General features: G+C 46.9%; 1 protein-coding gene across 1 annotated transcript in view; it reads left to right on the forward strand.

Annotated features, from left to right (window-relative positions):
- LAMB3 (laminin subunit beta 3) overlaps positions 1–26,160 on the forward strand; it is a 66,022-nt gene that overhangs the window by 34,553 nt on the left and 5,309 nt on the right. Inside the window, exons 8-20 of the mRNA XM_069944961.1 lie at positions 2,992–3,185; positions 3,993–4,113; positions 5,130–5,318; positions 7,729–7,884; positions 10,260–10,456; positions 11,525–11,621; positions 13,484–13,853; positions 14,419–14,579; positions 15,462–15,667; positions 17,242–17,445; positions 18,083–18,227; positions 24,581–24,788; positions 25,694–25,835. Coding sequence (XP_069801062.1) covers positions 2,992–3,185; positions 3,993–4,113; positions 5,130–5,318; positions 7,729–7,884; positions 10,260–10,456; positions 11,525–11,621; positions 13,484–13,853; positions 14,419–14,579; positions 15,462–15,667; positions 17,242–17,445; positions 18,083–18,227; positions 24,581–24,788; positions 25,694–25,835 — 2,390 coding nt within the window. The remainder of the gene's footprint in view (positions 1–2,991; positions 3,186–3,992; positions 4,114–5,129; positions 5,319–7,728; positions 7,885–10,259; positions 10,457–11,524; positions 11,622–13,483; positions 13,854–14,418; positions 14,580–15,461; positions 15,668–17,241; positions 17,446–18,082; positions 18,228–24,580; positions 24,789–25,693; positions 25,836–26,160) is intronic.

Consider the following 26,160-nt stretch of genomic DNA (forward strand, 5'->3'; position numbering starts at 1 on the left):
CGAGCCTTGGTTCAGGGGGTTTGGGTGTCTTGGTTCGCTCATCTCTAGTTATAATATATGAATTTCTATTACCAACTGTGCTATAGGTTGTGACAGGAGTTATAATAGTCGCTTTCAGTTCCTGTGGTTGTGGGAGTAAAGTTCAGTGGTGGAGCAATAGGAGGTTATAACTTTCACCAGTCCCCTGTGCCTTGTAACCCGGCAGATACTCTGCCAAATATGTGAGGAGTAGCGATTACATGAGAGAGGGGCAATACCTTCTCCTGGTGATATACAGATGTATACAATAAGCTGCCTACACTACATGACTCCATCGCCCTACATATACTTAGTCTGCCCTATAGACCACGATCTATGGGGGAGATTTATCAAACATGGTGTAAAGTGAAACTGGCTCAGTCGCCCCTAGCAACCAATCAGATTCCACCTTTCATTTCCCACAGAGTCTGTGAGGAATGAAAGGTGGAATCTGATTGGTTGCTAGGGGCGACTGAGCCAGTTTCACTTTACACCATGTTTGATAAATCTCCCCCTATGAGTTTCCATTAGAGACGAGCAAACTTTTTAAATGTTTGGTGAGGCAGCTTCATCAAACTTTGAGAGAAAAATGTGATTCCTCTGTAATGAACCCTAAACAAACCGCACTAACACAGCGGAATGATTACAGGGGGTTTAGGTGTTTTCACCAAGTTCAGTCATTTTTACTCACTTGTCTACACTCTGCCGGCATCACTTTTCTACTGTTTCCGATGTCCCCTGCAGCCGTCTTCGGTGCGCTCAGCACCACGACCAGTGATTGGCTGTCACTCACCAAATGAGTCACAGCCCACTCAGCCAATCACTGACTGAGATGGGACAGCACCACGACCAGTGATTGGCTGTCACTCACCAAATGAGTCACAGCCCACTCAGCCAATCACTGACTGAGATAGGACAGCACCACGACCAGTGATTGGCTGTCACTCACCAGACAAGAGTCACAGTCCGCTCAGCCAATCAGTGACTGAGATGGGACAGCACCACGACCAGTGATTGGCTGTCACTCACCAGACAAGAGTCACAGTCCGCTCAGCCAATCAGTGACTGAGATGGGACAGCACCACGACCAGTGATTGGCTGTCACTCACCAGATGAGTCACAGCCCACTCAGCCAATCACTGACTGAGATGGGACAGCACCACGACCAGTGATTGGCTGTCACTCACCAGATGAGTCACAGCCCACTCAGCCAATCACTGACTGAGATGGGACAGCACCACGACCAGTGATTGGCTGTCACTCACCAAATGAGTCACAGCCCACTCAGCCAATCACTGACTGAGATGGGACAGCACCACGACCAGTGATTGGCTGTCACTCACCAGACAAGAGTCACAGTCCGCTCAGCCAATCACTGACTGAGATGGGACAGCACCACAACCAGTGATTGGCTGTCACTCACCAAATGAGTCACAGTCCGCTCAGCCAATCACTGACTGAAATGGGACAGCACCACGACCAGTGACTGGCTGTCACTCACCAAATGAGTCACAGTCCGCTCAGCCAATCACTGACTGAGATGGGACAGCACCACGACCAGTGATTGGCTGTCACTCACCAGACAAGAGTCACAGTCCGCTCAGCCAATCACTGACTGAGATGGGACAGCACCACGACCAGTGATTGGCTGTCACTCACCAAATGAGTCACAGTCCGCTCAGCCAATCACTGACTGAGATGGGACAGCACCACGACCAGTGATTGGCTGTCACTCACCAATCAAGAGTCACAGTCCGCTCAGCCAATCACTGACTGAGATGGGACAGCACCACGACCAGTGATTGGCTGTCACTCACTAAATGAGTCACAGTCCGCTCAGCCAATCACTGACTGAGATGGGACAGCACCACGACCAGTGATTGGCTGTCACTCACCAAATGAGTCACAGTCCGCTCAGCCAATCAGTGACTGAGATGGGACAGCACCACGACCAGTGATTGGCTGTCACTCACCAGACAAGAGTCACAGTCCGCTCAGCCAATCACTGACTGAGATGGGACAGCACCACGACCAGTGATTGGCTGTCACTCACCAGACAAGAGTCACAGTCCGCTCAGCCAATCAGTGACTGAGATGGGACAGCACCACGACCAGTGATTGGCTGTCACTCACCAAATGAGTCACAGTCCGCTCAGCCAATCACTGACTGAGATGGGACAGCACCACGACCAGTGATTGGCTGTCACTCACCAATCAAGAGTCACAGTCCGCTCAGCCAATCACTGACTGAGATGGGACAGCACCACGACCAGTGATTGGCTGTCACTCACTAAATGAGTCACAGTCCGCTCAGCCAATCACTGACTGAGATGGGACAGCACCACGACCAGTGATTGGCTGTCACTCACCAAATGAGTCACAGTCCGCTCAGCCAATCAGTGACTGAGATGGGACAGCACCACGACCAGTGATTGGCTGTCACTCACCAGACAAGAGTCACAGTCCGCTCAGCCAATCACTGACTGAGATGGGACAGCACCACGACCAGTGATTGGCTGTCACTCACCAGACAAGAGTCACAGTCCGCTCAGCCAATCAGTGACTGAGATGGGACAGCACCACGACCAGTGATTGGCGGTCACTCACCAGACACAGTCCACTGGCCACAGCGCTGTCCCGTCTCAGTCAGTGATTGGCTGAGTACGCTGGAGGCGGCTGGGGGGGGGGGACACTGATACCTATAGGAGGACACTGGGGGAGCGCAGACAGATGAAAATACCCTTTTTTAATGTCTATTTTATTGTGCGGCCACCATCTTTACAAGCTTGTTGTGAACTTTGCACTAAACTTTTTGCAAAGTTTTGGAGGCATCTCGATTATAAGACTGTAAGATTTGGTCGGCTCCTCTTCAGTCGCCACATCAGCCTCTGGCAGCCGGAGAGCAGGCTCATTGTATCACCCAGATTTATTCTTTACCTTTCATACATTTACCCTTCTTGTCTGTATTTCCAGAGCTGGGGCCGTTCACCAACCTAAGAATCAACTTCACCCAACTCACTCAGTTGCCCCCCGTAAGATACCGGGAGCCTGATGCCTTCTATGCCGTGGATGAGATGCGAGTCCACGGCAGCTGCTTCTGTTACGGCCATGCAGACCGATGCATATCGGATGGGGACATAGAAAGAGATCCATTTGGGGACATCCAGGTGAATAGAGCGTTTCTATAACAAGATACTGTATGGATGGAATTATATAGAAACACATTTATTTGGCTTTAAAGGGATAGCTCACCATTTCTTTTTCTCTTTTAAATCAACTGGTGCCTGGAAAGTGCCAGAGATTTGTAATTTACTTCTATTAAAAAACTCCAGTCTTCCCATACTTTTCAGCTGCTTTATGTCCTGCAGGAAGATGTATTTTTTCCAGTCCAGAGAGCAGGATATGTTTTCTATGGTGAGTTGCTACTGCTCTGGACAGCTCCTGACATGGACAGAGGTGGCAGCAGAGAGCACTGTGTCAGACTGGAAAGAATACACCACTTCATGTAGGACATGCAGCAGCTGATAAGTACTGGAAGACTGGAAATTTTTAAATAGAAGTAAACTACAAATATCTGGTACTTTCTGACACCGGTTGATTCGAAATATATATACATATATATATATTTTTTAAAACAACCCCTTGTATAAGTTCTATTTAGAACATGAGGAATAAACTGGATTTACGACACCACAACATGCTAGATGAGTGGGATTTGTCTGCGTTAGCTTGCATGCACCATGGCTCCACATTCATCATGCACCAGTCGGCTTTTTTCCATTGAAGTCAATAAGCCCCGGTTGGCGGTGTTCCTGATGGCCGTCCTATGAAGGAGACTGATGAAAGGCGGCAAGAGCCAAGGCCACCACTCAGGGCTAATAATAAGAATAGGAATAATACTGAGACCAGTCTCATTTCTGGACCTCTTGGAGTGACTGACATGTGAGTCTGTGTTGTTTGTGTCCTCCCTGTAGATCCCTGGTACATGTGCATGCCAACATAACACCGCGGGAGTGAACTGTGAGCGCTGTGCTGACCTCTACAATGACCTGCCCTGGAGGCCGGCTGATGAAAACAATCCAAACGTGTGCAAACGTAAGTGTCCTGTGCACCTGTGACCCCTATTAAAGGGGTTTTCAGATCGGTTGGGCACTCCTGACAATCAACCACTGCTGGGGTGCTGCAGATAGCGCCATCCAATGTGCAGTGGCCGAGCTGCTCCCAATGAAGTGCTCCCAGCATTAAAGGGGTACTCCGGTGAAAATCTTTTTTAATCTGAAACCAGATCATCTGGTTTGAGAAAGTTATATAGGTTTGTAATTTTACTTCTATTTAAAAATCTCCAGTCTTCCTATATTTATGAGCTGCTGTATGTCCTGCATGAAATTGTGTTTCCAGTCTGACACAGTGCTCTCTGCTGCCATGTCAAGAACTGTCCAGAGCAGCAGAGGTTTTCTATGGGGGTTTGCTGCTGCTCTGGACAGTCCCTGACATGGACAGAGGTGGCAGCAGAGAGCACTGTGTCAGACTGGAGAGATTACACTACTTTCTGCAGGGCATACAGCATCTGATAAGTACTGGAAGACTGGAGACATTATAATAGAAGTAATTTACAAATCTGTATAACTTTCTGACACCAGTTGATTTATATTTTTCCAGCCCAGATAAGTAGGAAATCAAACATTAGAGCTGTAAAGGGACTATCATGATATCTTCTGCTTCCACTGAATGCATTTTGAATACGATGGAAACCCTCAACTCCATTTCTTCCCCAGTTGCATCTCCATGTTACTGGGAGAAATAGGGGAATGTTTCTGTGGGATATAAAGAGGCAGACAGAGGAGTGACAGATTGAAAGCAGTCCGTTGTCGCCATCTTGTGGTGAACTCTTGAAACTGCAATTAAGAAGTGAGACCAGATGTTTCCAGCTTCACATTTTGTTCACAATGGAATGAACTCATCTTCTGTCTCTTCATCTTGTACCCTATGAAACTGAACAGCAAAAGGCTAAGGGTCTGGCATGAAATGCCATATCTGGCCCACATTTATATTGCCCTTCACTGTGTCATTTAATTTCCCTGTATTAAAGGCTTTTCTCCCCGTATTGACAGGCTGTAACTGCAACAATCACTCGGACAGATGCCGCTTTGACCCTGCAGTGTATGAATCCAGCGGCGGAGTGAGTGGAGGGGTGTGCGAGGACTGTGCTGGGGGAACCACTGGGACCAACTGCGAGAGGTGCAAACCGGACTATTATAGGAACCCAAATCAGGATATGAGCCACAGGGACGCCTGCATCTGTAAGTCCCCGATTTATAGATCATGAGGGCAGATTTATGGAATTCTGCAATTTTACAATTACTTTTACTGGTAACCAGTCAACTCTCCTTGAGGAAGGCAGCAAACTAGTGTATAAAACCTTATAGGTCATACAGTTCAGTGGGAGAGAAGTATACAAATCCCCTGTGAGAGTCAAACACCGATCTAAAGGAATCTTATAAGTTAAAGGACTTTGCACCACCTGGTGACTGAAATCAAAAATTATTGTGCATGCGTACTGTACGCCACCTGCTGGTGTTGATTGAGAATGCAACCTGCCAGTACTCAGAGTCATACATGTCACTTATTTCACAGATTTAAAGGAACGTTCCCCTCTCTGCCTCCAGCAGTCTAGCCTCCTGTCCTGTCCTCCTGTCCCATCCTTCTGTCCTGTCCTCCTGTCTGGTCGTGTCCCGTCCTCCTGTCCCATCCTTCTGTCCTGTCATCCTGTCCCGTCCTTTCCCATCCTCCTGTCCCATCCTTCTGTCCTGTCCTGTCCTCCTGTCCCTTCCTTCTTTCCTGTCCTGTCCCGTCCTCCTGTCCCATCCTTCTGTCCTGTCCCATCCTTCTGTCCTGTCCTGTCCTCCTGTCCCATCCTTCTGCCCTGTCCTCCTGTCTGGTCGTGTCCCGTCCTCCTGTCCCATCCTTCTGTCCTGTCCTCCTGTCTGGTCGTGTCCCGTCCTCCTGTCCCATCCTTCTGTCCTGTCATCCTGTCCCGTCCTTTCCCATCCTCCTGTCCCATCCTTCTGTCCTGTCCTGTCCTCCTGTCCCTTCCTTCTTTCCTGTCCTGTCCCATCCTCTTGTCCCATCCTCCTGTCTAGTCCTCCCGTCCGGTCGTGTCCCGTCCTCCTGTCCCATCCTTCTGTCCTGTCATCCGGTCCCGTCCTTTCCCATCCTCCTGTCCTGTCCCGTCCTCCTGTCCTATCCTTCTGTCCTGTCCTCCTGTCCGGTCGTGTCCCGTCCTCCTGTCCCATCCTTCTGTCCTGTCATCCTGTCCCGTCCTTTCCCATCCTCCTGTCCTGTCCCGTCCTCCTGTCCCATCCTTCTGTCCTGTCCCATCCTTCTGTCCTGTCCTCCTGTCCGGTCGTGTCCCGTCCTCCTGTCCCATCCTTCTGTCCTGTCATCCTGTCCCGTCCTTTCCCATCCTCCTGTCCTGTCCCGTCCTCCTGTCCCATCCTTCTGTCCTGTCCCGTCCTCCTGTCCCGTCCTCCTGTCCCATCCTCCTGTCCCATCCTTCTGTCCTTTCCCGTCCTCCTGTCCCATCCTCCTGTCTAGTCCTCCTGTCCCATCCTCCTGTCCCGTCCTCCTGTCCCATCCTTCTGTCCTGTCCCATCCTCCTGTCCCGTCCTCCTGTCCCATCCTCCTGTCCCGTCCTCCTGTCCCGTCCTCCTGTCCCATCCTTCTGTCCTGTCCCGTCCTCCTGTCCCGTCCTCCTGTCCCATCCTCCTGTCCCATCCTTCTGTCCTTTCCTGTCCTCCTGTCCCATCCTCCTGTCTAGTCCTCCTGTCCCATCCTCCTGTCCCGTCCTCCTGTCCCATCCTCCTGTCCCGTCCTCCTGTCCCATCCTTCTGTCCTGTCCCGTCCTCCTGTCCCGTCCTCCTGTCCCATCCTTCTGTCCTGTCCCATCCTCCTGTCCCGTCCTCCTGTCCCATCCTCCTGTCTAGTTCTCCTGTCCCGTCCTCCTGTCCCGTCCTCCTGTCCCATCCTTCTGTCCTGTCCCATCCTCCTGTCCCGTCCTCCTGTCCCATCCTCCTGTCCCATCCTCCTGTCTAGTTCTCCTGTCCCATCCTTCTGTCCCGTCCTTCTGTCCCGTCCTCCTGTCCCGTCCTCCTGTCCCGTCCTCCTGTCCCGTCCTCCGGTCCCATCCTCCTGTCCCGTCCTCCTGTCCCATCCTCCTGTCCCATCCTCCTGTCTAGTTCTCCTGTCCCATCCTTCTGTCCCATCCTTCTGTCCCGTCCTTCTGTCCCGTCCTCCTGTCCCGTCCTCCTGTCCCATCCTCCTGTCCCATCCTCCTGTCTCGTCCTCCTGTCCCGTCCTCCGGTCCCATCCTCCTGTCCCATACTCCTGTCCCATACTCCTGTCCCGTCTTGTCCCAACCTCCTGTCCTTCTTTATATCTAGAATGTCTCTTTAAAGTGATACTCTCACCCCTTTACTTTTATATGCTGCACATATGATATATACCTGTATAATTTTGTCTGTGCCTTCTTTCTGCTATAAAATCACTTCATTTCATTGGTGAAGAATGTCACCTAGGAGGGAGATAAAACCCAGCTACCATAAAGCCCCCCAGTTGACACTGTGCACCGATGAAATGAAGCAAGGGTAATGGGGGTGACAGGATCACTTCATTCTCGCTGCCTTTCTAATGTCTGAAATCCTCTTTTTTTAGCATGTGACTGTGATCCAGAGGGCAGTGCGGAAGGTGGGAGCTGTGACCCTAGGAATGGAAGATGCATCTGTAAAGAAAATGTTGGGGGAGAACGCTGTGATTATTGCAAGCCGGGGTACTACCAGCTGAGTGCTGCCAACCCACAGGGCTGTACCAGTAAGTAAAGGGGTCAGTTGCTGAAAGCATCGATCATAATCCTCCCTGTGCAGGGGAACAGCCCCCAGACCGAGGAAGATTGACAGTCATCTTGTGTTTCTTCCGTTATCTAATAATTGTGCCAACAGTTGTTGTCTTCTCACCAAGCTGCTTGTTTAATGTCCTGTAGCCCGTCCCAGCCTTGTGCAGGTTTACAATTATGTCCCTGGTGTCCTTAGACAGCTCTTAGGTCTTGGCCATGGTGAAGAGGTTGGAGTGTGATTGATTAAGTGTGGGCAGGTGTTTTTTTTTCTATAGGTAACAAGATCAAACAGGTACAATGAATACAGGTAATAATGAATAGAGATTAGGAGGAGATTCCTAACAGCTCTGTGAGAGGCAGAATTCTTGCTGGTTGGTTGGTGACCAAAATGCCTATGTCATGCAATAATAATTATTTATTAAAATGATACAATGTGATTATTTGGAAGGTTTTTGGAGATTCTGGTGAAGTGTACCTACCATACACATTACACACCTCTCCATTGTGCAATGTGCAAAATCACCAGAGTATCAAATACTTATTTTCCCACTATATGTCTAATTATAACATGTATGTATATGGTTTTACACTATGTGCAGAATTATTAGGCATATGAGTATTTTGACCACATCATCCTTTTTATACATGTTGTCTTACTCCAGGCTGTACAGGCAACTACCAATTCGGTAAACCAGGGGATGTGCATCTCTGTAATGAGGAGGGGTGTGGCCTAATGACATCATCACCCTATATAAGGTGTGCTTCATTATTAGGCAACTTCCTTTCCTTCGGCAAAATGGGTCAGAAGAGAGATTTGACGGACTCTGAAAAGTCAGAAATATTGCAGTGTCTTGCAGAGGGATGCAGCAGCCTTCAAATACAAAACTTTTAAAGCGTGACCACCGAAAAATCAAGCATTTCATGGCAAATAGCCGACTGGGTTGCAAGAAGCATGTTGGGGAAAAAAAGGCTCAAAATAACTGCTTATAAATTGAGGAAAATCAAGTGTGAAGCTGCCAAGAGGCCATCAGCCACTGGTTTTGCCATATTTCAGAGCTGCAGCATTACTGGAGTATCAAAGAGCACTAAGTGTGCGATACTGAGGGACATGGCCGAGGTAAGGACGGCTGAAAAACGAGAAACAGAAGCTAGAACGTCAAGACTGGGCCAAGAAATATCTAAAGACTAATTTTTCTAAGGTTTTATGGACTGATGAAATGAGAGTGACTCTTGATGGGCCAGATGGACGGACCCGAGACTGGATCAATAAAGGGCAGAGAGCTCCACTCCGACTCAGACGCCAGCAAGGTGTAGGTGGGGTACTAGTGTGGGCTGGTATCATCAGGGATGAACTTGTGGGACCTTTTTGGGTTGAGGATGGAGTGAGGCTCTACTCCCAGACCTACTGCCAGTTTCTGGAAGACACCTTCTTCAAGTAGTGGTACAGGAAGACGTCGGTATCGTTCAAGAATTTTCATGCAGGACAATAATGCTCCATCACATGCCTCCTAATACTCCACAGTGCAACTGGCCAGTAGAGGTCTAAAAGAAGAAAAAATAATGACATGGCCCCCATGTTCACCTGATCTGAACCCCTATAGAGAACCTGTGACAGAATCTATGGATGGAGGCCTATGAGGGTCATCGTAAGGAAGGGTGGCTATATTGGTCACTGATTTGTTTTTGGTTTTGTTTGTGAATGTCAGAAATGTTTATTTCTAAATTTTCTTTTCTTCTGTTGGTTTGCCTGGTGAAAAGAAACAAGTAAGATGCGTATATATTTGGTTTTTATTAAGTTGCCTAATAATTCCGTACAGTAAGGCTATGTTCACACAACGTATTTTTATTTTATTTCTACAGCTGTTGTTGCAGAGCAGAAAGCTCTGTCAGTGCACACTATGAAGCGAGTGGCTGCGGTCGCATGCTCTATAGTGTGCAGTGGGGAGTTCTGATGCAAGCGTGCACAGATGCGCCCGCATCAGAAATCTGCGGCGTGAAAGATCATCCGGCCTGTACTGCAGTACCGGTCGGGATGATCTTTTCAGAGGCCGGCCGCTCCGTGACACGGCCGGGTCACAGAACGGCCGGTCTTTTACGCCATGTGAACATGGCCTTATAGTTAACTGCACAAACCGATATCTTGCTAAGATCGACAAATCTAAAAAAAAAACTCCAACTATTAAAAATATTAAGCTTTGATATTTATGAGTCTTTTGGGTTGATTGAGAACATAGTTGTTGTTCAATAATAATAATAATGAAAAATCCTCTCAAATACAACGTGCCTAATAATTCTGCCCACACGGTAGAGAATTGGGATGTCACTAACTTGTCTCTATTTGCTGTTGTGACAGAGTGTGACTGTGACCCACAAGGCACAGAGAGAGAGCAGCCATGTGACAGTGAAACTGGACAATGCCGATGTCTTCCAAATGTCACCGGTCGGCGTTGTGACCAGTGTGCCTCCCACCACTGGAATATTGGAAGCGGGAGGGGATGTCAGATGTGCGGCTGCCATGCAAGGAATTCCTATAGCCTCCAATGTAATCAGGTAAGAACTCTCATCAGAACATGGTAATATGTTACCTGCTAGCTGTAAAGCTGATAAAGCGAGGTACGTGAAACGCGTGTAGGGTGAGTGAGGTGCTTGGAATCAGGTATGATCCTGTTTACTAGCTCTGGGACCTGTGCAAACACTCAGCTCTTTACTAACATGCCGCATTTAGCTTTGGGACTACATGATCCTTGCACTTTATAACCAAGTACATTGTATGGCTATGTTCACACAACGGTTTTTCCTCTCTGTTTAAAATGACAGACATCATTTTGCTGTTAGGCCGCCTGTCAGTGCAACGACAGCTGCAATGAGAAGCTTTAAAGGGGAACTATCAGCAGGTTAGACAAATCTAACCTGCTGCTTTGTCCCAAGTGCACAGGAGACGCCAAGGAGGAAGGTATGTCACGTTCCGGTGCAGTTAGTAGATTACGCTACAGTCTGGTGGGATCATTAGAACTGGGGTACCCGTTAGGAGAAGTGCCCGTCCCCATAGCGCCAATCTGGCCCACCCCTGGCCGTCTTCCTCCATTGATTATAATTAGAAAGGGATGGAGCCAGACAGAGAAGGATTGGCGCTGTGGTGGCGGGCGGTGCTCCCAGTGCGTGCCCCAGTCCTCCTAACAGTCTTACCAGACTGTGGAGTAAACTCCTATATGCATCGGAAGGGCGCCGAGGAGGAAGGTGAGAGAAATAGCTTCCTCCTCGGCGTCTCCTGCACAATAGGGACATATCAGCAGGTTCGATTTGTATAACTGCGGATAGTTCCCCTTTAAGGACACTGGGGAGAGTGTACATATATATATATATATATATATATATATATATGTGTACAGCCCTGTACAGAGCTATCCAATAGGCTCGGTAATCCAGCAGATCGGTGCTCGCTTACATCTATTGACAGGCCATGTAATACACACATCTGCTTTGAGTAAAGTACTGGATCAAGCGCATGAAGGATGCTTATATCCAGCTCTCCACCACACAACCTTCCAACATTACATAAAGTCTAGTCTCCGCAGTGTCTATAGCATCCGGTAACCGGTCGTATCTTCCTTCATGCAGGTCACTGGGCAATGTCTCTGCCGAGAAGGCTTTGGTGGCCAGCTTTGTACTGAATGCCCGGACAGGATGTATGGAAGCTCACAGACCGGATGCCGAGGTTTGTGCTGTCACCTACATTGGCCCTGCTGCTGCCTAAACGTTTCATCTAAGGAAAATAGATTATATATGCAAATGAGAAGGAACTTCAAAGCTTAATGAATGTAATGGCGGTGTTCACATAGCAGCATTTCATGCCTGTACTGCTGTACATCCAAGGGGAAAAAATATCACAAGACTGCACCGGGCTGTGTACACATAGAGTACGGAGCTGCTGCACCTCACACCTATAGCTGACACTAATGCCTCTCGGCTACATTTAAAAACCAACACCAGAATGTTGTTATATAATTTGATCAAACCATATTGCCCCATGTACCGCGTGCAGGTCCACTGGATCACATGAGTCCCTACACTAACTCCACACTGTGTCAGTCAGCGACCGCCAACCCAGCAAAGCGTGCACAAGCAGGGAAGGGGGGCCATAGACTTGCCATGTGAGCACAGGTGCTTCCTGCTAATTGGGGTCACATGGGTCTTACAAAGAGGAGTGCCAACTGCTCAGAAAAGGGAGAAAAGTAAAATACGACATGGAGAGAAAGGAGCTGTTGCGCATCACACCTATGGCTGACACTAATGCCTCTCGGCTACATTTAAAAACCAACGCCAGGATGTTGGTATATAATTTGATCAAACCATATCGCTCCATGTACCGTGTGCAGGTCTCCTGGAGTCCCTACACTAACTCCTTACTGTGTCAGTCAGCGACCGCCAACCCCACTAAGCAAGATCATATTCTCACTTGTAGTACTTGGTGGGCGCTTTCCCCGCCGCTGGTGCCTGCTGGGTTTTGGGGGCCCCTTGGGTTTGGTCCTGTGGCATTGGGGTTGCAGGGCCATTCTATGGCCCCCCTTCCCTGCTTGTGCACACTTTGCGGGGTTGGCGGTCGCTGACCGACAGTGTGGAGTTAGTGTAGGGACTCATGTGAACCAGGAGACCGGCACGTGGTACATTCCATGGCCTCCCTTCCCTGCATGTGCACGCTTTGCGGGGTTGGCGGTCGATGACCGACACAGTGTGGAGTTAGCATAGGGACCCGTGTGAACCAGGGGACCGGCACGTGGTACATTCCATGGCCTCCCTTCCCTGCATGTGCACGCTTTGCGGGGTTGGCGGTCGATGACCGACACAGTGTGGAGTTAGCATAGGGACCCGTGTGAACCAGGGGACCTGCACGTGGTACACGGGGCAATATGGTTTGATCAAATTATATACCAACATCCTGGCATTGGTTTTTAAAATAGTCCTAGCGGCATTAGTATCAGCCATAGGTGGGATGTGCAGCCGCTCTGTTCTCTCTATGTCGTCTTTCATTAAAAAATGTGTCTGCTTCTGTTTTAATCTCTTATTGCCCTTTCTTCCTTGTGTTAAGTGTATTCTTAAAGGTACTCTGACAGTTTCTTTTTCTTTCAAATCAACTAGTGTCAGAAAGTTATACAGATTTGCAATTTACTTTTATTAAAAATCTCCAGTCTTCTGGTACTTATCTGCTGCTGTATGTCCTGCAGGAAGTAGTGTATTCTCTCCAGTCTGACACAGTGCTCTCTGCTGCCACCTCTGTCCATGTCAGGAACTGTCCAGAGCAGGAGAGGTTTCTATGGAGATTTACTGCTGCTCTGGACAGTTCCTGAGATGGACAGAGGTGGCAGCAGAGAGCAAACTGGAGAGAATACACCACTTCCTGCGGGACGTACAGCAGCTGATAAGTACTAGAAGACTGGATATTTAAAAAAAAAAAAAATAGAAGTAAATTACAAATCTATATAACCTTCTGACACCAATCGGTTAGAAAAAAAACCTTCTTTGTGCACCTTAATTTGTCCTGTACATTTTATGCTTTATTTTCATCTTGTTTATATGCAGAATGCGACTGTGACTTCCAGGGAACACTCGGAAATGGCTGTGATAAAGCAAGTGGGAAATGCTTGTGCCGACCAGGATTTGCAGGGGAACGCTGTGACTCGTGCCAAAAAGGCTTCTCTGCCACATTCCCCCACTGCAGGCCCTGCCACTCCTGCTTCCAGTTTTATGACTATGAGCTCAGAGGTTTAGGCACACAGTTGCAAACATTCCGGAACACGACTGCGGCACAGATAGGGACGGTCAATGTGGATTTTGCACCTCGCGTAAATAGCGTTGAAGCTGAGCTGCAGCGAATCCAGAGACTGTCTGGTGGATCGGGGGTCTCAGAAAGTGAGATGCTGCAAATGGAGAACCAGCTGACAAAAATGAGGTGAGTTAGTTATGCTGTGAAGGCGATTATCTGGAGATATTGGGGGAGGTTTAACCAACCAATCAGATTCCACCTTTCATTCCTCACAGACTCATTTATTAGTTATACTACAGAGCAGTATTTGTAGTGTATAGAGGCTAGTGAAGAGCAAACTTTTTAAAAGTTTGGTTAGGCAGGTTCGCTGAAAGTTTGGGTAAGTCCAAACTGAACTGTAAAGGGAAACTATCAGCACGTTAGACGAATATCACCTGCTGATTGCACAGGAGACGCTGAGGATGGAGGTATGTCTGATCCGAATCGGTGCTCTGGGGGCGGGGCAGTGCTCCTGATGGTGCTCCTGAGGCTTCTAGCAATCTCTATAGCAATCTGTGTGGCAGCATCTTTCCTGAATGGACATAGAAGTGTTGGGCAGGTTGGATTCTGAAGTACAAGATGGTTGTAACAGATTCCTGTTTGTGTTGGAGAGCCTCTTTATGTCACTCTCACGGTTTGGGTATTATTTAGGTAAAATGATCATTGTCATTCGAAACATTTTCCAACAACAAATCTTCCTTGTATTTTACAGGGGAGACATGGGGCAAATAAATCTGGACCAGTACTCGGCGGATGGCTTTGGATCTCTCTCAGCGGACATGAATTCTTTGAGAGTCAATTTTAACAATGTTAATGAGCTTTACCAGAGGAAACTGACCCAACATGGAAACAGCATCTCTACAGATGCCATAGGTAGGCTGATCTACTTAGTGCGACAACCACCACCCGCCCTGGGGGTTCAGTGCAAATGACCCCTGAAGCTTTCATCTGCGCCATACCTCAGGCAGATTACCCAATATATGCCCAGTATATATACTTGTATAGACACACAGCGTCCGCAGGGCTTGATGCATGCTGTATGGTATACTGCTTGTACAGTGGCCCTTAAAGCCTTAGGGTGCTATTCCACAAAGATTTTTCGACAATCAACAATTAGCAATAAACGATCTCAAACGACCGCTATGACGAACGACCTGAAATCGTTCACCGTTACTTATGATCGTTTATGCGGTCGTCCTGTCGTTGCTACTGCGAACGACCAAACATCGTCTTATTCCATGCAAATGATTTGCAAACGATCAACAATAAAAATAGGTCCAAATGCTATCAGACGACTAACGATTTCTCGTTGGTTGTTTAATCATTGTCTGCTATTACACTAAATGATTATCGTTCAAATCCGAACGATCTAACAATTTTTCAAACGATAATCGTCCCATGTAATACCACCCTTAGAGACATAGTGAACACTTTAAGAGCTTTTTTTGTGTACATGCCAAACACAAGACTTGAATGTAATGTGCACAGAGCCTAGAGCCTATACACACTGCATGTGAACCCTACATCTACCATATATGCCAGAAAATGTTCCTGCTGTAAATGTCCAGCATATCTATAGGGCTCTGTAAATCTAATGGAGACTCTATGGGTAATCTCTGCTATTTTTGCCTCTGCAGTGTTGTACATTAGAGCTTCCCATGTTGGGTGTTGGGAAATGACCTGTACTGCCAACAAAAGGCTCCAGCATTGTGTTCATTGAGACAAACGTTTGACAAAAAAATATATTTTTTCTAGGTTTATTAAGCACTGTGAATGCAGCCTACCAGTCATCACTAGCGGCAGCTGAGAGGGTGGCAACGGCTCAGACAACTGTATCCCAATCCAGGGAAAGCAGGAGAGGGGTAAATGGTCTTGAAGGGAAGACCCAAGAAGCAGTGTTTGACCTGGAGACCCTAAAAGATGAGCTGTCCTACCCAAACCTTACTCCAACCATCAACAGGGTAACTATACAAGCCATGTTATTACATGTACAGTACTAACGTTTTATATTACTGGGCAAACTATGGGCAAATAGGCAATTACAACTAAATTATACTGAAAACACAAAGACATTTATACTGAAAACACAAAGACATTTATTAAGACTGGTGGACGAAAATTAGGCCCCTCCCCCTAGTGTGTGTGTACTGCGGGGGTAAGATCAATGCATCATTCTTAATTAATCCCCCCCATAGTATCGTTATCTGAAGATTAAGAGTACGTTCACACTGAGGAAAACAGGTGGAAATTCTGAGCGGAATCCCCGCCACGGACTCCCGTCTGCCTCAGCGTCTCAATGTAATGTAAGTTGCGCGCCTCCGCCCTCTGCCTCTCTCTGCTCAAAGAATTGACATGTCGGAGAGCGGAGGGGCGCTATGTATCACATTGACAGAAGGGAGGGCAGGATTCCGAGCGGAGTCCACGGCAGGGGTTCCGCTCAGAAGTTCCACCTGTTTTCCTCAGTGTGAACGTACCCTAAGGCTATATTCACATGTTTTGTAGTTTTGTCCACAGTTACAGATAAATTCAAGTGAATCTGTACCCACTATTTGCCCACCCCAAACCGCTTGTACCATCAGATAGCTGCTTTTAATCCAAGATCTGTCCTGGGGTCCGTTCGGCAGGTGATGCAGTTAGTTTCCTAAAAAACTACTTTTAAACTTGCAGCCCTGTGTCAAACTGGCGTGGCCTAGAGTGTCTGTGCATTAGGCTGGCACAACCTCTCCATCCCTCCTCGCCCCCCCCCCCCCCCCCATCATCATTAGGAATGCTCCAGGCAGATTGTCTCCTATTCATCAGCTGTGTGAGCACGGCACATGGGCTGGCTCGTTAAGGCACCTGTGCTGTGTGCACTGTAGAGGAATAGGAAAAATTCTGCCAGTGGCATTTGTAATGATGAGGAGGGACAAAGTGGTGCAAAGTTAGGGCACAGATACTCTTGGCCATGGCAATTTGACACAGGGCTGCAAGTTTAAAAGTTGTTTTTTTAGGACAATAACTGAATCACCTGCCGAACGGACCCCAGGACAGATCTTGGATTAAAAGCAGCTAGCCGAAGGTATAAGCGGTTTGGGGGGGGCAGATTGTGGGTACACTTAAAGGTGCACCGATTTCAATTAAGCTGTTCACACTGTCTGTAGCTATAACCATCTGTAATCCCCCAAAATTACCAGCAAGCTCTAGTAGTCTATGGGAATATCTGTAATTTTTACAGAAGAAACCTCAATAATGTCCACAAATCCGTATACAATACAGATGAGTAATCATTTTAATCCATTCCCACTGATTTAACTATCACCTATTACGGATGCAATGCGAGTGAACTTTTTGCAGATTATAGATGAAGATTGCGTGTGATTGCCGACATCACATCCGGTCCTGAAAAAGTACTGAACGTGTGAATAGAGCCTAATTGATGCATTTGGTATTATCTTCATGTCTAATAAATCTGATGCGACATGTCGGGGGACAGTAAATGTTACTTAGGATAGAATGTTTTTATTCTGAAAATGATTTATTTATCAACTTTCCGTAGATCTGTGAGGGTGTGATAACAGAATCTTGCACCCCTGAGAAGTGCCCGGGCACGGTGTGTCTCAGGAACAATATTACATCCTGCAAGGTGGGATCCAGTTGTAGAGGGGCATTTCCTTTGTCCGTGAATGCACTAAGGAACACAGAGAAAACTGCCAGGGAACTTCAAGACCTGAACAGCCAACTTCTGAAGAACACTCAGATGGTAAATAGTGTTGTATGCTCTTTACTCAATGTAATACAGGCAGTGGGGAGCTACCATAATAGCAGACTGTGCTACTGTTATGGGGCCCGTGCACAAAGGGGGCCCACAGGCCCCTGGCCCTTTAGCTGTGAGTGATCAAGCCATTGGCTTCCTGCCCAGTTGTGGCAGCATTGCACCTCCAGCCACAAAAGCCCCCCTCCCCCACCTTGCACATACTTACCTGGCCCGATGCAATTCCTCAGTGTCTTCTGCACATAAGAGACTGACGCAAGGGAACTGCACTGGGCCAGGTGAGTATGTATGTGTGTGGGGGGGGGGGGGGCAGCGTACACTATTCATGCTATGGGGCCCCATGAATCCTAGCTACACTCCTGAATACAGGATACAATAATAATTATGGCTGAGTGTTAATAAAGAATGGTTGATTGAGAGGACGATTTCTCCATTTCAGGGTACTCACAACTTCACACAACTTCTACAGTACTGAATGAAAGTGAATTGTAATTTCTGACACTTTTTCTTAGATCTAGTTGTCCCCAAACACTAAATGTATAAGAAGGACTGTGTGTTCCCTCCATCTCCAAATGATTAGAGGCAGAACAACTGACCTGTGTTACACGTTATGTCTGTTTATTAGATACAGGAAGCCGAAAAAACATCCAATCAAATCAAAGATAGCGCCCAACAGTTGTCAGAACAAGTGACCTGGACAAGGACCCGCATGGAACAAGATATTGGGAGCGCCGGACAGTTTATACAGCAAGTTCGAGACTTCTTGACAGGTGAGGAGTGTATCACATTTGGAGTATGTATATTGCGTTCCCAGCGGCCAGCGTACTGTCGCTCCTGGCATTTACCACCATTGGTTGCCTGTACCTCTCCATGGTGTTCTCCTCTCTCTGCTATTCAAAAATGCACTGTGTGTACCCTAGACTTGTCCCCGTCCTATCCTAGAATTAAAGGAGAAGTCCGGCCTCCAGGGTTTTTTGTATTTTTTTTTTTTATTAAATGGAAGGGGCATAAGGGAAAAGGGTACTAACTCATTTCTCCATATGCCTCTTCACTCATTTGCTGAGTGGGGCTGGGCTGTCCATCAGCTGGGATGGGCATTTTCCCTATCTTCACAACTCCGGGGAACATGCCTTCCAGTGGGGGTCCCTGGGCCGGCCAAATAGCGCATCTTGGGCATAGTGAGAGGTAAGTAAGGACTGGTTCCTATGTCTGTAACTTCCCCTGCTGGCTGTTAGTTTTTAGCCAGGGCCAGACTTCTCCTTTAAACCCCCTATATACTTTATCACTGCAATGCTACCTGTCCACATGCCATGCCTGGGCTGCTGGTACTGATGTTGGGCCTGCTGGTGGGTTTGGTGTTTTGGAGGCTACTTGTCACTGTGGCCAGGAGTGGTAACACCCACCCCCAGACACACGGTAACTGGACCTTGGTTAGGAGAGGTGTGAGGTAGAGGTGCAGGTGCGGCGCCAGAGAGTCCTACTTTAAACAACTTGTACACTTTACTTGAAAATGAGTATCTTAGTGCAAAAGGTTCCAAACAGTGCAAAGTTACTTAGTGCAAAAATTAATCAGTCAAATCAATACTTCAACAGGTAGATAGGTGAGGTTGATAGAAGAAACAACAACAGGAGATAGGGACCGGATAAGAGGGACCTTGCCTAATGTACTGTGTACTCTGCCAGGATGTGGTGAAGTGTTGAGAAGTATTTGAAGAAATCCTCTTACTCACGTATGGAGGAGTCTAGTTATCTCACCTAACTGCCTCCTGCCCCACAGTGTCGGGTGACCCGTCCTCTGGGGTTGTACAAGTCCCAGGTCTCTGCTCTGGGTGGAGCTAGCTTGTGGTGCCTTTCCTACAAAGCTGAGCGTTTTGTCAGTAGGAAGCGGCTGAACTTGCACTATGCTCTACTGTAGGATCCGTCTAGAACTAGAATAATAATCTCTAGGAAGTACAGACTACAGAGAGAAAGTGTGTGTATAGCTGAACCTAGTGTTATCTGCAGCTGTGCTGTAAGAGTGTGACATCTAGTGGTTGGAGTACAGAACAACGGCTACCTGTCCTAACCTTTGACACTGGAGAGATACAGTTTTACCTAGGTGTTAGAAGAGAAAAGAAAACATTTAGTGGGACACTACACATGCTCATGGCTGGACCAAGGCTCATGGCCGATCTGCACCCTGGGAACGCTCTGGCAGCTAAGCCCAGCCTCCACATCCTGGAGACGGATAAAGGGTGAAAACCTAAAGTTACTTAGATTCTGCCCCTTACTATAACCCAATGTCAATCCAGTTGTGTAGCACAGCGAGTCCACACCCATTGCCTGTTATGTATATAAATATATACGTATATATCATATTGTGAGACTCCGTGCACCACGTGTAGGCCTTTTACATGTGCTCTACATTCAGGTGTCACCTGTGCAGACTAGTTAATCAGACTACCTGTCTAAACATATAAGCCAAGCTGCTGACTTTCTACAATGTCAGCTTATCATATTAATAGCAGGGCATCCTCTGCGGGATTACTCTCCTGAAGTAGATCTTATTCCTTTGGAGTGACATAAATTCTTAGGCCGTTACGTGTTACAGCGTTGATCTGTCTGAGTTGGTAAAAATGAGATTTTGGTTCCTTCTAGTTGATATAAAGCACATAAGGCAGATGTGGTCTCACAGCCGTTGGGCTTCTCTGCTCGGACTCATTACCTTTAGGCCTTATTTACATGTTCCGTGCACCGTCCGTATGTCGTATGTAAGTACAATGTGCTACGGAACAAAGTTAGGAGCCGGGAGCTCTGAAGCTGTATGGGTTATATGTTCACACTGAGCAAAACAGGTGGAATTCTGCAGCGGAATCTCGCCTGTCTCAGTGTGTCATAGCCCGTCATGTCACTTCTTTGAGCGGAGAGCGGCAGCTGCGGAGGAGCGCACGCTGTCCTATAGACGGGCTATGACACACATTCCGTGGCAAAATTCCGTGGCAAAATTCCGCCTGTTTTACTCAGTGTGAACATACCCTATCAGTACAGTACTGCAAAGATTTAAACTGATTCAAAATTCCCAGCATCATGATGATGAATGATGCCAGGAGGACCATCTTCCGTGCATGGACTGTATTAATGGAACGTGGAAATAAGGCCGAATATGAAGTCAAAAATCTAAAGTATGAAAACTACTGTGTCATCCTAAGTGTTAACAAGGTGACAAACCAATTGTGGGTGGGAAGGATGATACCCAGCTCTGCTGTCAAACTCCAGGATTTTTTCTGCATTGCCCTGTGCTGGGACATCGCTCTGCATAGCTTGTAGCTTATGAATAGAGATGAAAGAATCAATCTTCCTGAACTGAAATATTTTCTGAACTTTGCAAAACATCAATAATTTCAATATTTGATAACGAACCAAACTTTTTGTGAAGCTCAGAATAAGTTTGAAAAGATGGCGGCTGCACATCTAGACAAAAAAAAAATTATTTTCTAATGTCTGCGCTACCTGGGTGTTCTCCTCCAGGTTTCCAGTGTCTCCAGCCGCCTCCAGCCCATTCAGTCAATTACTGACTGAGACAGGACAGTGGCAAGACCAGTGATTGGCTGAGCGGGCTGACAAGAGTGACAACTTGCTCAGCCAATCACTCACAGGATTTTGGCAGCTGCGGGGGACACCGGAGAAGGAGTTCATTCATCTGTACTTATAAAACGTCAGCTTGTAAATAAAGCAGATTGATGCTGATAAACCAGATTGATGCTAATGAATGAAGTTTTGATCGGTCCAGGTCTGAGTGTTCAGACCCGTACCAATTGGGAGAAGATGCGCTGCGTTGTGTCACGTGATCAGTCGGACTGATCATTCGGGCTCCATAGAGCTCTGTTATAAGTCCAGCTGATCACATGGCACAGAGCCGGGAGAGGACGCGCTGCAGCACAGTCTTCTCCAGCTCTATTTCCCGATCGGTACGGGTCTGAACACTCAGACCCAGACCGATTAAAACTTTTGACATGTCTCTTTGATGTCTCTATGACATGTCAAAAGTTTTGTAAAGTGACAGTGACACTTTAAGGCCATGTTCACATGGCTTAAGAGACCGGCCGGATGATCTTTCATGCCGCAGAGTTCTGATGTGGGCGCATCCGTGCACGCCCGCATCAGAACTCCCCACTGTACGCTATGAAGCTTGCGGCCGCAGCCGCTCGCTCCATAGTATGCACTGACATGGTTTTCTGCGGCTGCTATTCGCTGAATAGCGGCCTCAGAAAACTGACATGTCAGTTGCTTGCGATGCCGCTAGGGATCCCGGCCAGAGCATATACTATGTGTATACACTCCGTCCGGGATCCCATAGATACCCGGCCAGCGTATTTTCTCGTATTAACTTCGGCCGTTGTTGTAATCGGCAACAACGGCCGTAGAAATACGAAGAAATACGTCATTTGAACATAGTTTAAGGCATGAGCATTATCTCATGCATGTTGATTCGGTTGTAGACTGCTAAACAACTGTTCTATTGTTTGTGGCCTTTCTGAGCTTTTCGTTCTCCCTACTTGCTGGACTTAATAAAAGTTGTTTTCTCTTTGATGCCGAGAACCCTGCCCCATAATCCATGATGGTTTTAGTAACAAGTGCTCATCGGCATCAATCTGATTTATCGGCATCAATCTGCTTCATTGACAAACTGATGTTTTATGAACTACAAGTTAATACTGTAACAAATTTAGACGTTTGGCAATCATACTTGGTTGTTGCGTTCTTCTTGGATTTATTAATAATAATAATAATAATAATAATAATAATAATAATAATTTGTACAGATTCCACAGATTCAGCTTTCTGTGGGGCTTCATGTATTTTTCTATGTGTAATAAAAGCCAAGGATTTTAGTAGTGGTCTTCATGATGAGGGGATCCTTGGCTTATATAGTATGCTGCAGTCTATAGTAGGCAATATCAGGGATATGTATGGTATATGTCAGATAATATATGGCGAGGAGAGATCAGCGCTGTGCGGTATTACTGTCAGATCAGTAGCGCCTCAGACAAGCTTTGAACACTACGCATCCCACAGCTTATATGATGGGGGGGAGGATTGTGCCGGTATAAGCTGTGGTGTCAGTATACAGGAACAATGAGGAAACATATAACAGCCTCATAGCTTAAAAGTATTTATACATTATGGGGGAGATTTATAAAGCTAGTGTAAAGTGAAACTGGCTCAGTTGCCCCTAGCAACCAATCAGATTCCACCTTTCATGTATCAAGGAATCTGTGAGGAATGAAAAGTGGAATCTGATTGGTTGCTAGGGGCAACTTGGCCTGCTCTATATTCCACCAGTTTGATAAATCTCCCTCTAATCTCCCAGATTTATCAAAGGAAGTAAAATATACACTGGTGAAAACTGCCCACAGCAGCCAATCACAGCTCAGCTTTCATTTTACCAGAGCTGTAAGCTGAGCTGTGATTGGCTGCTGTGCACGGCTGGGGGCTGGGTTCACACTATGTATATTTCAGGCAGTATTTGGTCCTCATGTCAGGTCCTCATAGCAACCAAAACCAGGAGTGGATTGAAAACACAGAAAGGATCTGTTCACACAATGTTGAAATTGAGTGGATGGCCGCCATATAACAGTAAATAACGGCCATTATTTCAATACCACAGCCGTTGTTTTAAAATAACAGCAAATATTTGCCATTAAATGGCGGCCATCCACTCAATTACAACATTATGTGAACATAGCCTTTCTGTGTTTTCAATCCACTCCTGGTTTTGGTTGCTATACAGCCTCACAAATACAGCCTCAAATATACATAGTGTGAACCCAGCCTTAACCTGTATATTTTACACCCTTTGATAAATCTCCCCCCATAAAACATACATCTACTTACAAAAACAGCAGTGTCCACCCACTGTATAATGTGCTGATATCTATGGACTACTGTGTTCTCCTGTGGATGGATGTCTGGCTCTGGGATTTCCCTGGTCATATCATATACTCGTAATTGAGTTAGATATTGACTGAAGGGGCCACTTAATATGGTGGTTTTGGTGGTCTTCTTGGCCAGGTCCTTCTCTGGTGGGATATCTGGCTAGTCTTGTGTTTTGAGACTCGTAACTGAGGCTCCATGGACCATTTTGCATATTGATGTTTCCCAGGGGGCAATGCACCTAGGATTTCATTGTATTGAGCACTTTACCCGGCAGACATCTTCTTTGGCTGGTCTCCCTGAGATCAGTGATCTGTTTGCCGTACTGACAGGAGATGGGAGACTGTCTAATCCCTGCAGTTTCCACTGTCCTTCTGTTACACAGGGCTATAGAGAGCACGGTCCTTTACTTAAAGGGAAAGTCTGGCCAGACACTTTTTTTTAGCAAGTACTGGGGAAGGGAAGGATAAAAGAAAGTCACAAGTCACCACTAGAGATGAGCGAACCTGCCGGATTTCTGGTTCGTATGAACCAGAAATCTCTGCATCTGACTCCCGCTGTCTGCCGGCTCCGTGCAGCGGGTGGATACAGCCTGGGGAACTGGGATACAGCCTATCCCATATTCGTATGAACCAGAAATCTCTGCATCTGATTCCCGCTGTCTGCCGGCTCTGTGCAGCGGGTGGATACAGCCTGGGGAACTGGGATACAGCCTATCCCATATTCGTATGAACCAGAAATCTCTGCATCTGACTCCCGCTGTCTGCCGGCTCTGTGCAGCGGGTGGATACAGCCTGGGGAACTGGGATACAGCCTATCCCATATTCGTATGAACCAGAAATCTCTGCATCTGACTCCCGCTGTCTGCCGGCTCTGTGCAGCGGGTGGATACAGCCTGGGGAACTGGGATACAGCCTATCCCATATTCGTATGAACCAGAAATCAGGCAGGTTCGCTCATCTCTAGTCACCACCCGGGTCCCTGCTTAGACCAGGAGGCGGCTGGGAATCGGAGCAGCGGTCGCTGGAGCAGGGGAGGTAAGAGCACGTTATTTCTTTTACCCTCGCCAGCACTAGCGAAAAAATTGGTCTGGCTAGACTTGTCCTTTGGGCACTTTGTATGAAAGATAAAGATTTATAAGATATATAAGTTACCCAGTTCACTAATTTTTGGAACACAACTAGTAATTTTCCATTTTTTCTGTTCTTAGACCCGTCCACAGATCCAGCCACTATCCAAGAGGTCAGCGAGTATGTGTTATCGCTCAGGCTACCCTTTGATGCGTCTTCTCTTCAGAGGAAAATGAGCGAAATACGTAACATAGCAGGAAAGTTGCCTGATGTTGATGCGGTGCTGTCCCAAACAAAAGAGGATATCGCCAAAGCGAAGAAACTGCAGAGCGAGGCTGAAGAAGCTAGGTATGTATACCGAGACATGAAGAAACCTAAAAGCAAGCAAATACAATGATAAGAGGTGCACTGTACTCTTAGAGGGAGATTTATCAAACATGGTGTAAAGTGAGACTGGCTCAGTCACCCCCGGCAACCAATCAGATTCCACCTTTCATTCCTCACAGACTCTTTGGAAAATGAAAGGTGGAATCTGATTGGTTGCTAGGGGAGACTGAGCCAGTTTCACTGTACACCATGTTTGATAGATCACCCACACAGTGTTTTTGAATGCTGCTTTTCAGTTTAGTTTTTTCCTATTGTTTTGAATGTGAGCTGCCAATTGAATCTGCTCAGAAAGCTTAACTGCTGAGGATGAATATTCAGTCTGGGTGGTAGTCCCGCCCCCAGTGCACCAAACCATTCCATTGACATATCTAATAGATTTCAAAGTTCCCAAAACGTACGATTAACTATGTCGGAGTAACGATTTTTTTTCATAACGATCAGCGTTTAGACGGTATGAAATTCGTTTTGCGGTCGTTTTGCGATCGATTAAAGCCTATCACACACTGGTTAAATCGACAAACAACTGTTCACACGGAACGATCTGCGAATTTTTGAGAAGTTGTTGAAAGATCAAAATGAACGATTTCTCGCTCGTCGTTTGATCGTTCGCTGCGTTTACACGTACGGTTATCGTTCAAATTTGATCGTTATCGTGCGAATTTGCGCGATAATCGTTTCGTGTAAATGCAGCATAACACAGAGCGATAATTGGCCGAATCGAGCAGATTATCGCCCCGTGTACTAGGGCCCTTGGTTTGTACGGCCAGCTGTAGGTGACACCATATGGTACGGCAATGAGTGGCTGGTCTCCTGGACTGGGGAGAAAACACTTCAGATACATGATGGACATTTTTATGTTTCTCTAGAAATAAAGCAATCAGTGTGGAAGAGAATGTGGACGGTGTGGAGGGTAATATTAGGCAAGCCAGGAAAACCCTCCAGGAGGCAGAAGATAAAATACGCGGATCAAGCGCCTTGCTGTGGCAAATCCAGGATCGCATGCAAGAGGTGGGTCCCAGTACAGAGTCTTACATCTATGGTTACCGTGGAAAGTCTAATTAGGTTTATATTTATTATTATATTAAAAGGATATTTGTTTTTTTTGTTTTTTTACATTGAGTGGCAGCAGAAAGGGGCAACATAACCACTCTGCTGCCACCAATGGCTGTGTCAGGAACTGCAGGGTTGCTCGTCAGATTTTTTTTTTCTTTCAAATCAACTGGTGCCAGAAAGTGCTGGAGATTTGTAATTTTACTTCTATTAAAAAATCTCAAGTCTTCCAGCACTCTTCAGCTGCTGTATGTCCTGCAGGAAGTGGTCTGACACAGTGCTC

Source organism: Dendropsophus ebraccatus, chromosome 11 (assembly GCF_027789765.1).
Source record: "Dendropsophus ebraccatus isolate aDenEbr1 chromosome 11, aDenEbr1.pat, whole genome shotgun sequence".
NCBI lineage: Eukaryota > Metazoa > Chordata > Amphibia > Anura > Hylidae > Dendropsophus > Dendropsophus ebraccatus.